The 10694-nt window shown below is 51.2% G+C and overlaps 3 protein-coding genes across 3 annotated transcripts; 2 read left to right on the top strand and 1 right to left on the bottom strand.

The window, feature by feature from the left end:
* Positions 1-358: 358 nt before the first annotated feature.
* NCS54_01300500 (MFS domain-containing protein) lies at positions 359-1931 on the top strand (the record flags this gene model as incomplete). Its single annotated transcript, XM_053158221.1, has 5 exons — positions 359-613; positions 675-689; positions 743-1144; positions 1196-1379; positions 1432-1931. 5 exons carry the CDS (start codon positions 359-361, stop codon positions 1929-1931), a joined length of 1356 nt encoding a protein of 451 aa, XP_053014196.1.
* An 827-nt stretch (positions 1932-2758) lies between these two features.
* On the bottom strand, positions 2759-4360 carry NCS54_01300400 (MFS domain-containing protein; the record flags this gene model as incomplete). The annotated part of the gene is made up of 4 exons (XM_053158220.1): positions 2759-2931; positions 2986-3641; positions 3696-3846; positions 3895-4360. The coding sequence occupies 4 exons, from the start codon at positions 4358-4360 to the stop codon at positions 2759-2761; spliced, it is 1446 nt and encodes a 481-aa protein (XP_053014195.1).
* Positions 4361-5913: 1553 nt separating this feature from the next.
* Positions 5914-9736, top strand: NCS54_01300300 (FAD-binding PCMH-type domain-containing protein; the record flags this gene model as incomplete). Its single annotated transcript, XM_053158219.1, has 8 exons — positions 5914-6192; positions 6245-6398; positions 6622-6631; positions 6679-6828; positions 6882-7453; positions 7981-8084; positions 8214-9608; positions 9659-9736. 8 exons carry the CDS (start codon positions 5914-5916, stop codon positions 9734-9736), a joined length of 2742 nt encoding a protein of 913 aa, XP_053014194.1.
* Between the last annotated feature and the right edge of the window lie 958 nt (positions 9737-10694).

Here is a 10694-nt window from a genome sequence, read left to right as displayed (position 1 = left end):
TCTGTGACGAGCTTGCATGCCTGCTCTTCAGTTGCTATGTCAAAGTTGGTCTAGATTCGTGTAAGGGAAAATGATGGGATGCAACGGAGCCAGCCAATCAAAAAGCCACTTCGTAATGAAAATTGGTCAGGAAAAAAAGTAGGGGGTGCTGAGCTAATGACAATGCGCAAAAACCACTTTCAGTGCCATAGGAATGTAGACATCCGGTTCATCGCCGGTTAACCGGTTAAACGCGAAGTCACAATGTTCAATTACAAATACGGTGACCTGGGAATCGTGTCCCACAATTTCCTGCCTTCCACCATCATCGTCAGTCCCATAATCTGCCGTTGGTGACACTCTTCGCTGAGAGCCAACAATGTCAACCACAGCAATCCAGACCCAGACGGAGCCACTCGAGCTCGCCAGCCTCCCTCCAACGTCTCGCCGCGCCGAGGATGGCAGGACGAGCGGTATAGAGGAGCCACCTGCTGTGATCCCTTCCGACGATGTTCCTCCTCCTAATGCTCAGTCGCGTACGGAGAGATGGAACTATCCAAAGGGGAACGTCAGCAAACTCGTTTTCACGTTTCTTTCTTCCATCATTGCTGGAATGAACGATAGCGCCGTTGGCGTACGTCTAGTCCGCGAAACCGTTTTCTGGATAGTTCCAACTAACCCTATGCTCCAAATAGGCCTTGATTCCCTCTGTGCGTTCGACTCATCCTAGACCTGATATTCTCCTCGCCCTGACTCGTCATAGCTTGAAGCATACTATGACATTGGCTATACTATCATCTCACTTGTCTTCTTGACCCCCTTCGCAGGCTATTCTATCGCCGCCTTCACTAATGCCTGGATCCATATGAAGTTTGGCCAGCGAGGCGTGGCCATTATGGCACCTATCTGCCATATTATTACCTTCGTCGCCCTGGCATTACATCCTCCGTATCCCGTCCTCGTTGTCTGCAACATGGTTAGTGGCTTTGGCAACGGGCTAACCGATGCTTGCTTCTGCGCGTGGATCGGAGCCATGGATAAGGCCAATACAATTCAGGGATTCTTACACTCGTGCTACTCACTAGGTGCTCTCTTTGCGCCTCTTATTGCTACTTCAATGGTAGTTTCTGCTGAGTTGCCGTGGTATACCTACTATTATGTTATGGTAAGAAGAGCCGTCTAGATTATCTGGACTGGTCAAAGCTTATGTTAGTAGATTGGCATCTCGGTTGTCGAATGGGTAGGTCTTACGGTAACCTTTTGGCATAAGACTGGCGCAGCATACCGGGCAGAGCACGCGTTAGGCCCCGAAGTCTTGGGCGCTGGGACTCGAGAAGCGCTTAAGTCTAAAGTGACATGGCTCTGCGCGCTGTTTTTCTTTGCCTACATGGGCGTCGAAGGTTTGAACCCCCCACTGATCCGTCGTTGACCGACTTCTTATAAGCTGCATAGTTGGTCTTGGCGGCTGGGTTGTCACATTCATGTTGCGGGTGCGAAAGGCGACGAGACTAGCCTCTGGTGCTTCCGCCTCTGGCTTCTGGGCCGGCATGACATTGGGTCGAGCAGTCCTCGGATTCGTGACTGAGCGCTTCGGCGAGCGACTGTGCATTAGCATCTACCTCGCCATCTCCATCGGCCTCGAGCTCCTCTTCTGGCTCGTCCCCCAGTTCATCGTCTCGGCCGTTGCCGTCGCCTTCCTGGGCTTCTTCCTCGGCCCCCTGTTTCCCGGCGCCGTCATGCTCACGGCAAAATTGCTGCCCGCCAAGCTTCATGTTTCAGCGATCGGGTTTGCGATGGCTATGGGAGGGACGGGCGGAACGGTATTTCCCTTTGCAATTGGTGCGATCGCGAACAGCAAGGGTGTTAGAGTCTTGCAGCCCATCGTCCTCGCCCTTATCGCCGTGGTTGCGTTGGTGTGGCTTAGTTTCCCCCGCATCCAGAAGAAGAATTGAATTAACGGTGGAAAATTCAATACCAGTTGAACTATCAAGAGAGGGAAAATCTAGGGATATTCAGAGGTAAGAACAAGGGGAATGGATTTAGTAGCCTGAGGGCTAGGGCTAATGGGAAACCAGTCCGTAGTCGGTGAGGCTATAAAGACTAGGTTGTCACGCAATGACATTTGGGGTTACTGCATTATGATGGTGATGGTGATTGGCAAAGATGTTAGGTGCAGCTGATGGTCTTCTCGGACGTCGAGACTGCGGCGTTATAAATATGGATGTACTTGCAGAGAGCAGTCATTGGGCAGGTGGGGAATGGTCTTGTCCGAAGCGCCTCCGACGCCCATATCGTTGCGCCCTGTCCATGACATGTAAGTTACAATGCAGATGCCACCCCAGGCCCGTAACGGAGCTGGTCGGAGTAGCTTCGGGGAAAGGTTTCAGACCGGAGAAAGCAGCCGCATTAATCCAGGACGGGAAAGGCTGCCCTGGCAGCAGAGGTCACATCATCCTTGTTCCGGACTAACAGTCGCTGCCTACCACATCCATGCTATCTCGAACAACGCCATTTACCAAAGTTCCTACCAACCCTTCCCAGTTCTCACCCGTTATACTATGTTCCTTCGGCTTGGTACATGGATGTCAAGGTTTTGCTTATTGCCTTTATTATGTTAACAGTTAAAAGAAAATAACGCACTTTCAAAAATTAATACCTCTCTGCTATTGCAATAACTAGCGACACTTACAGAATGTTAACATTATCTACTAAAAAAGACATACCCCAACGTCAATTCACTTCACCTATGAATAGGTAACATACAAGTCCTTCAAGCTCTCTACAGAGTATACCTAAATCCCTCTCTATCTTCACATAGTACCTCTCCCTTATCAGCTCGCTGATTCTGCCATCGAAGCAGGACCATGGTGGCGATGGCAGTTAGCACAGCGGCAATGTTGATGGCCATGACGGCAATAATACCAGGAAGATAGTTAGGGGCATCTTGTTGGCCTACTCCAAAGTTAGCAAAATCATTGGATACCGTGGGCCAACCTGAAAACTTACGGAAAACCATGCTTGAGTAGATTCCACCAACACCACTCATGCTAATGAGGATGGCGGTTGAGACAGCTCGTCGGGAGTCACCAACGATATTGTTGGCCTGCCATGCGAGTGTTGTTACAACGAGACCGTTGGCCCCAGCAACACCCAGGAAGGTGCCAATGTATCGAGGAGTTGGTGAGTCCAGAAATCCAGTCATGCAAAGCCCGATAATACCAATCAAGCCCTGGAAGACAACGAATGGGCCACGCATCTTCATCTTGTCAGCGAGCCATGAAATCGTCATGGCCTCGATGACCGAAAAGAGGGAAGGTGGTGTGCTAAGAATGAAGGACATCTCCAGAGAGTAACCAAGACCACCTCGGAGGATGAGTGGCAGGAAAAAGAGGAATGCGTAAACTCCGACAGCACCGGCCGCGTACATGAGCGAAAACGCCCAGGGTTTCCAGTCAGCAGCTGTCTTAGCAACCACCTTCAGAGTGACCTTTTCGCGCTCCTCAGGTCCACGGTCGGCTGCGAGTCTGGCCTTGACAAATGCTCTTTCTTCAGGTGTGAGGAATGTGTTGGCGGACGAATCGGGGAAATCGACGATAATGAACCACGAGCCGATGCCGGCTACGACCGTGATGGCACCTTCGATGATGAAGATCCATCGCCACCTAGACATTTGAGGATCAGTTTGTGTCTCAAATACCCCGAGGGAGAGCACTTACCCTTTGTAGGGGTGATGCTTCGAGATCTGGATGAGACCATAGGCGAGGATGTTCGCAAAGGCAGACAGAGCAGAAGCTGTCAAGAAGAAGCCCGCCATTCGTTTCTGTACCTCGTACCGTCTATACCACGAAGAAACCAGGTAAACACAGCCTACGAGGGCATTAGCAGCGCGATGATATTCAACCTCAATCAACTAACCTGGGAAAAAGCCCGCCTCAAAGACACCAAGGAACGACCTCAGCACCGCAAAGCCCTGCCAATTATGAAGAAATCCGATTCCAAGCGAGACGAGTCCCCATGCCACAGCCAGAAACGCAAGCCAGTTGGCAGCACCGAGTTTGTGAATAAAGGCGTTGCTGGGAATCTCGAAGATGATGTAGCCAATGAAGAAGACCATCAAGGAGATCGAGGCACGGCTGCCTTGATCGAGACCGAGGTCTTCATCCATACCGGAGATGCGCGCAACGGCAACATTGGATCGGTCGACGAGGGCGATGGTGTAAAGACAACCGAGGATGGGCAGAAGTCGCCAGTCGACCTTGCGCAGAACCCTCTTCTCGAATTGGGCGTCTTGTTGTTGATTGCCTCCAGTCTCGGCTCGTTCGACTTCTTCCTTGGGCATGTCGATATTGTCGTGATGGGAGATGGAGTATTTGTCGTCCATGATCATCGGTAAAGCAGATTGTCCTGCTGGTTGAAGTGGACAATGTAGGGTAGGTTGGATGATGGAGGTGTTTTAAGATGAGTCGCGAGCAAGATTTAAATACATGTATGCGCCAAAGAAGAAATCATGACATAGAAGTGATTCATGGTCTCTTTGCCCCGTCCGAGATTTCTGTACCCCTGACATCCCTGGTGTTGCTGTGTGCCATCGGCTAACGATCCCGTCGTCCATCGGCTATGGAATGTTCGGCTATGGATGCCTTTAGCGACTGTCAGTTGACCGAACCACTCGTGAGGGGTAACATCGACTAGTGAGTGGCTCAAACCAATCAAAAATCTGCGATAAGCTAAGCATGATAAGTAACTTGTTTGTCACCGAAATTTCTTAGCAGCCAAAGTACACCCTCAAGGATCCTGGCCCCCCGAACAATTTCCATTCTGGGAATAGACTGTACCACCGAAAATTCAGCCAATCGGTGTCCTCTCGCCCCGGATCTTCGGGGCTTGACCGGCCCCTTCATCCATGTTTTGCGGGGCCCCGGATTTTGGGCCGCGGACCGATTTCGCTCATCTTTGCGCACGTTCGTCGCCCTTGCATGACTCTCTCTGGTTCTCATTGTTGTTTCGTTGTTGTCAATTGACTCCTGCAGAAAAATGGAACCTCTCAGCCAGCGGTCACCTGGTCAAACACAAGCGCCCAATGCGTCAAGAAGAAGAAGGGGGACGGCTTGTGAGCGTTGTAACCGGCGTAGAACCCGATGCGACGGATGGACCAACGGAGTTCCTTGCTCGGCATGCAGACAGAGCAACAATCAGTCCAGATGCGCTCTGATTCAGTCGAAACGTCGAAGGTATGATCTCCACGAGTTGCGTCTGACGATCTTGCCATCTAACTGGAACTCCAGAGGTCCGGATGGACGGTATACCTATCAGGATGATAATGAATCGCATCAAGGTCTCGCAGTTGCCAATTCTGAGCCACCAGCACCTCCTTCCACAATTACGCAACTACCTGATCGAGATGCTGCGAGTTGTGATGATACGGCTGCCGATTCACGTCACCCCGATGGAATCGATAGAAACGGCCCCTTTGATTCGGAATTGCCGTCTGAAGTTACAACTCCCGACGAAAGACCTAGAGTACCCCATACGCAAAATCCCACATCACCATCCACCGTTCAACCAAGTTTTGTGGGTGAAAGCTGGTACGCGTCCTACTTTATGAGAGGGTTTGCTCCTGGTTGCACCAGTTTCCACCGCCCAATCGATGACTGCAACCAGACAGTTCAGAACGTCTCTCGCGATACGCCAAGGCAAAACTGTCCCAGGAGATCACCACAGCCACGAGGCCGAACCGAGCTATCAGACCTACCACGCCCCGACTTGATGGACCGGCTCATCCATGCATACTTTGACCGATTTCACACCTTTTGCCCGATCGTCGGAAAGGAGTCCTTTGCTGCGTCACTTCATGATGGGACAGTATCTGGAACCCTCTTGCGCTGTGTGCTCTTCGTCGCTTCTCTGCATTGCGACGTGGAGATACTGCATGTAATGGGTCACAGCACTCGATTGGACGCTAACTCCGATCTCTTCAACAAGGCCAGCACTTCATTCGACGAGGACACACAATCTGACCGGACAAGTATGGTGCTGTCCTCATATCTGCTTCACTACTGGTTCGGTAACCCTACCTCCTACCGTGATGCGCATTGGTGGCTTGCAGCTGCCATCAGGTCGGCACAATGCATGGGCTATCACAGAAGCACCAAGGATAGCCAGATGCCGCCTCAGGAAAAGTTGCGATGGAAGCGTATATGGTGGTGCCTCTATGTGAATGAAAAAGGTTTCCTTGCGCCAAATCATGGCTAACAGATACTGTAAGATCCGCGATCGACAGACCTCCCTCTCTACTGGCACCCCTATGGTCATCAACGACCTCGATCACGACGTTGAAGAGCTGGTGATGGATGAGTTGTCAGACGAGACTCCAGAGACAGCGCGGTATATAATCTCACAGATGGAGTTGAACAAAACCGGTACGAGACCCCAGAGCCAGCTGATGGGAACATGGCGCTAATAGAGCAGCGGCACGACTGTATTTTCTTCACTGTTCACCGTCACGACTCCCTTTAAGCAGGGAAGCTTCTGTGCGTCAGACCGCCATGGAAGATATCCAGATGACCCTCCAATCATGGTACACGACCTCTGAAGGAATCAATGTTTCCAAAAGAGACCATCATTTGACACTGACCCTGAAAGTCTGCTACTAGTGAGTTTCCTTTGAGTCGCCCAGATCATTCTGCTCACGTTAACCAGTTACTACTTCATTAACCTTCTTCAGCGCCTACAAAGACAGTCCAACCGGGGCGGCGACACTAAACCGATTCTCGATGCTGCTCTTCAGGTATTTGGCCTGGTGGAAGACTCGCTCCTGTACTGGACGCCAGAGCATTTCCCCATGATTTAGTGAGTGTTTCATTAGTCTACCATCGCCTAGATATGCTGACTTGTATGGAAAGCGTATCTGCTCTGTTCTCTGCCATGATAGCAGTCGCTGCTGATGGTAGCATGTCGCCACCCAGAAGTGACCAGCTCCTTTGCAAGATTCGCCCAGGTTTGCTGGCCCTGAAGCAGTTTGAGTCAGTCTATAATCTGGCTCGATGGATTAGAAACTTCTTTATGGACATCTTGAATCGTTCCGAGCCACATACTGGCGACAAGACTGCCCAGGCCCAGCAATTGATCGAACCACGCCGAGCTCAGGATGGGCAACCCATAACACCAGAGAGCGTCGCCCAAGCCCCTGCGGAGAACACTATAGCAGCTACTCCCGTACCGGCAGAGCAGCCTGACTATTCGACTCCAAGTTTGAATGTTGAAGACTCGAGCTTTCTGTTTGGGCATGATGCCCGCGAAGATGAGTGTCATCATCCAGAACTGGCACGCGTTGGTGGATTCTGGCCGGCATCCCTGGTGACGGGCATCTTTTCAGGATCTCATAATAGCGATGTGATGGACTTCCCTCAGCCTGATTCCCTTCAGTATCAGGCCATGCACTTTTTGGCCGACTTGGGCATAGCGAGTTCGGATTGTGTGTAAATAAGTAGATGGGCTCTTTGGTCGATGATTAATGTTTTCACGGAGTTGGGCTTGGGGAAGCTCTAGTCACCGAATAAGACAACTTCTAACTCTTACATTGCGACTCAACAACCTTGAAATCCGTACAGTGGTCCGCCAAGGCTTGGGCCTCCTCCCTGGATAACCGCCGAACCGAGGCCTGGACCTCATAAGTCCTTATTACCCCACAAACTACCCATAGATGAATGACTGCATCAGAGCTGCCAAGCCCACTCGCGTCATTGCGGTGTCGTTGGACTCACAGTGGGTGGCTCCTCCATAGCCGAAAATCCAACTCCATAGCCGAAGGCCATCACCGATCTCCACAGCAGAGCGGGTCTGGATCAGATCTCAGGGCTTCGTGGTAGATTTAAGTAAAGACGAACTGGTACCAGAAGTTGCCATTGGGCCGTTTCTCCCTGTGGAAGATCTTCTCCTTGAAGCGGGCTTTGAACTATTGCACACCATGCTCACTTCACATGGACATCGCGCGTCGTCTAGACTTGGCGGCTTACTTCTCCGACATGCTTCCCGACAAGTCCGACCTCTCTCGACTTCAAGTAGGCCATCGCCGAGACCTAACAAAGATTTCGGAAAATATCTCGGTAAGCATGAAATCTCTCCCATGTCTTCTTGTAACTAGTTAGGCTCATGATATGACAGGGCTGTTTTCTTTGGGGCTGGCAGTAGCTGGTGTTACGAGTTTCACAGTATTGGGCCAAACAGCTCGACAGACATCAACATTACCACTTTCCGGAGCCCCCAAGATACACCACGACACCTCAGCAGCAAACATCAAAGCGGCCTGTCAAGAGTTTGAGCAGATCATTGGGAAAGATCACATCTCGTCAGAAAGAACCGATCTCGTCACTCATTCTGGATCAGATTATCAGTCATATGCCTGGTCTGAAGAGAGTGCCATCCTTTCGAATGTCATCCTCTATCCAGAAACAACGGAACAAGTTTCACAGATCGTCAAAGTATGCTTTCGCCGCCGTTTACCAGTGACGCCATACTCTGGTGGCACCTCAATTGAGGGCCAATACATTCCCCAGTTCCAAGGCGTCTGCATCGACTTCACTCGCATGAACCAGATCAAGGAGATAAATCCTGTTGATCTCGACTGTACAGTGCAGCCTGGGATTGGCTGGGTGGATTTGAACGACGAGTTGGCGTCGCATGGTCTCTTCTTTCCTCCAGATCCAGGCCCTGGCGCCATGATAGGAGGAATGGTCGGGACTGGCTGCTCAGGGACCAACGCAGCCGCGTATGGAACCATGAAAGACTGGGTTCTGTCGCTCACGGTGGTACTTGCTGATGGGACTATCATCCAGACGCGACAGCGAGCAAGGAAGTCCAGCGCAGGTTACGACTTGACAAGGGTATTTGTTGGGAGTGAGGGAACTTTGGGACTGGTCACCGAAGCCACTCTGAAGCTAGCTGTGAAGCCTCCACATGAGGTCGTAGCTGTCTGCGCATTTCCCACACTGCGTGCTGCGGCATCTGCGGTACGTGAAGTGGCTTCGAGCGGTATCCAAGTGGCAGCAGTCGAGATTCTCGATGAAGTCCAGATGAGGAACATCAACCTGGCTGCCCTGACACGTCTCAAGTGGAAAGAAGAGCCCACACTATTTTTCAAGTTCGCCGGCAGTGACGACTTCATCGTCAAGCATATCGCCAAGAAGGTTGGAGAGATTACCAAGAGAAACGGCAGCTCGACATATACCTTTGCTTCTGACGAAGTCGAGCGGAATGAGTTGTGGTCTGCGAGAAAAGCTGCTTTGTGGAGCATGCTTGCCCAGCGGCAATCGCCAACAGACAAAGTCTGGACAACAGATGTTGCTGTTCCGTTAAGCAGACTCCCGGATATTATCGAGCTTGCCAAGGCTGACATTGAAAAGTCTGGCCTTATGGGTTCGATCGTCGGACATGTGGGGGATGGGAACTTCCACACATTACTCTTGTTCCCGGAAGAGAAGAGACCTATTGCTGAAGCGGTTGTACACCGGATGGTAGATATGGCGATCGAGATGAAGGGCACCGCAACTGGCGAGCATGGAATTGGTCTTGTGAAGAGAGACTATTTGGAGAAGGAGCTTGGGAAAGAGACTGTGGACACCATGAGGGCTGTGAGTATTATCCCGTTTCCAGAGATGATTGTTTGCTAATGTTCACGTAGATGAAGAGCGCCTTGGACCCAATGTGTATCTTGAACTGCGACAAGGTCATCCGCATGAAACCAGCACAGGAACAATAAAGTCAATGAAGACCTTGAACGATGGATAAGTGTGATACTGAGTTTGTCGTTGTTATCAAGCCACTTGAAGCATGCCAGGCAATGTGGCAGCGGAAGAGCCGAGTACGGGGCGCTGCATTTGGACTTATTGACGCATCAGGCGCAAAAATCCCTCTTTTTTCCAGCAATACTCGTATTCAGAGCCGTGAGTGAGGTCCACCTTTGTTCCTGACCAGTCTGTCTTTATTTTTAAGCTTACTATGATGCTTAGCTCTGCAGGGGACAGATGCAAGCTGTGGCCATCAAGGTGGACGGGTAGTTGTGGCGTTCCCAGCCTTCTGACAGTTCATGTCCATGAGCCCACCAACATGGTTGGCCAGGCACCTGCCTGTCTTGGTAGACGGTCGGATGAATCGGAGGCTTGGTCTTTGTAATGGAGTTGCGACATCCAGGTACCCGGTTATGATTATGGAGCAGTTGAGTCAGTCCGGACTGAGTTTATTCATTGGAGCTCTGGCTAAGTATGTACTTCATAAAACGTAAAACGAGCGACATCAATCATGAGATGAACAGAAATGAACATTGCAATTTTCAATCCCCTCTTCCTCCCCTCTTCCTTATATCCCTTGTCGGCCTTGTCGTCACAAGGCAACCAACAAGAAGTGGGTGTTCGTGGGGCTCTCTCTTCGCTTGGGTGTCGACCTTGTCGTAAAGTTAGCCGACAGTCCGGTCAACTGGCAATCCTTGTTTGTGTCTTACTCCACCTAGTGTGCGTGACAGTGCCAGCCCTGATCGGCGGCATCGGAGCAAGTGAATCCATGGGTGCTACCGACGAGGTGGCACTCCTCTCCGCAGAGCGCGTAGACATCACCTCCAAAGACGGAAGGGCAGCAGAAGTACTCTGCGTCGCCGTTGTGAGTGTGTTGGCTGCAAGACAGTTCCGGGTACTCAATGGGGCAATCGTCGCGGCGAACCAGGG

This window comes from Fusarium falciforme, chromosome 11 (assembly GCF_026873545.1).
Source record: "Fusarium falciforme chromosome 11, complete sequence".
NCBI classification, from domain to species: Eukaryota; Fungi; Ascomycota; class Sordariomycetes; order Hypocreales; family Nectriaceae; genus Fusarium; species Fusarium falciforme.
Note: the sequence above shows the minus strand (reverse complement) of the source record. Positions and strands in the feature narration are given on the sequence as shown.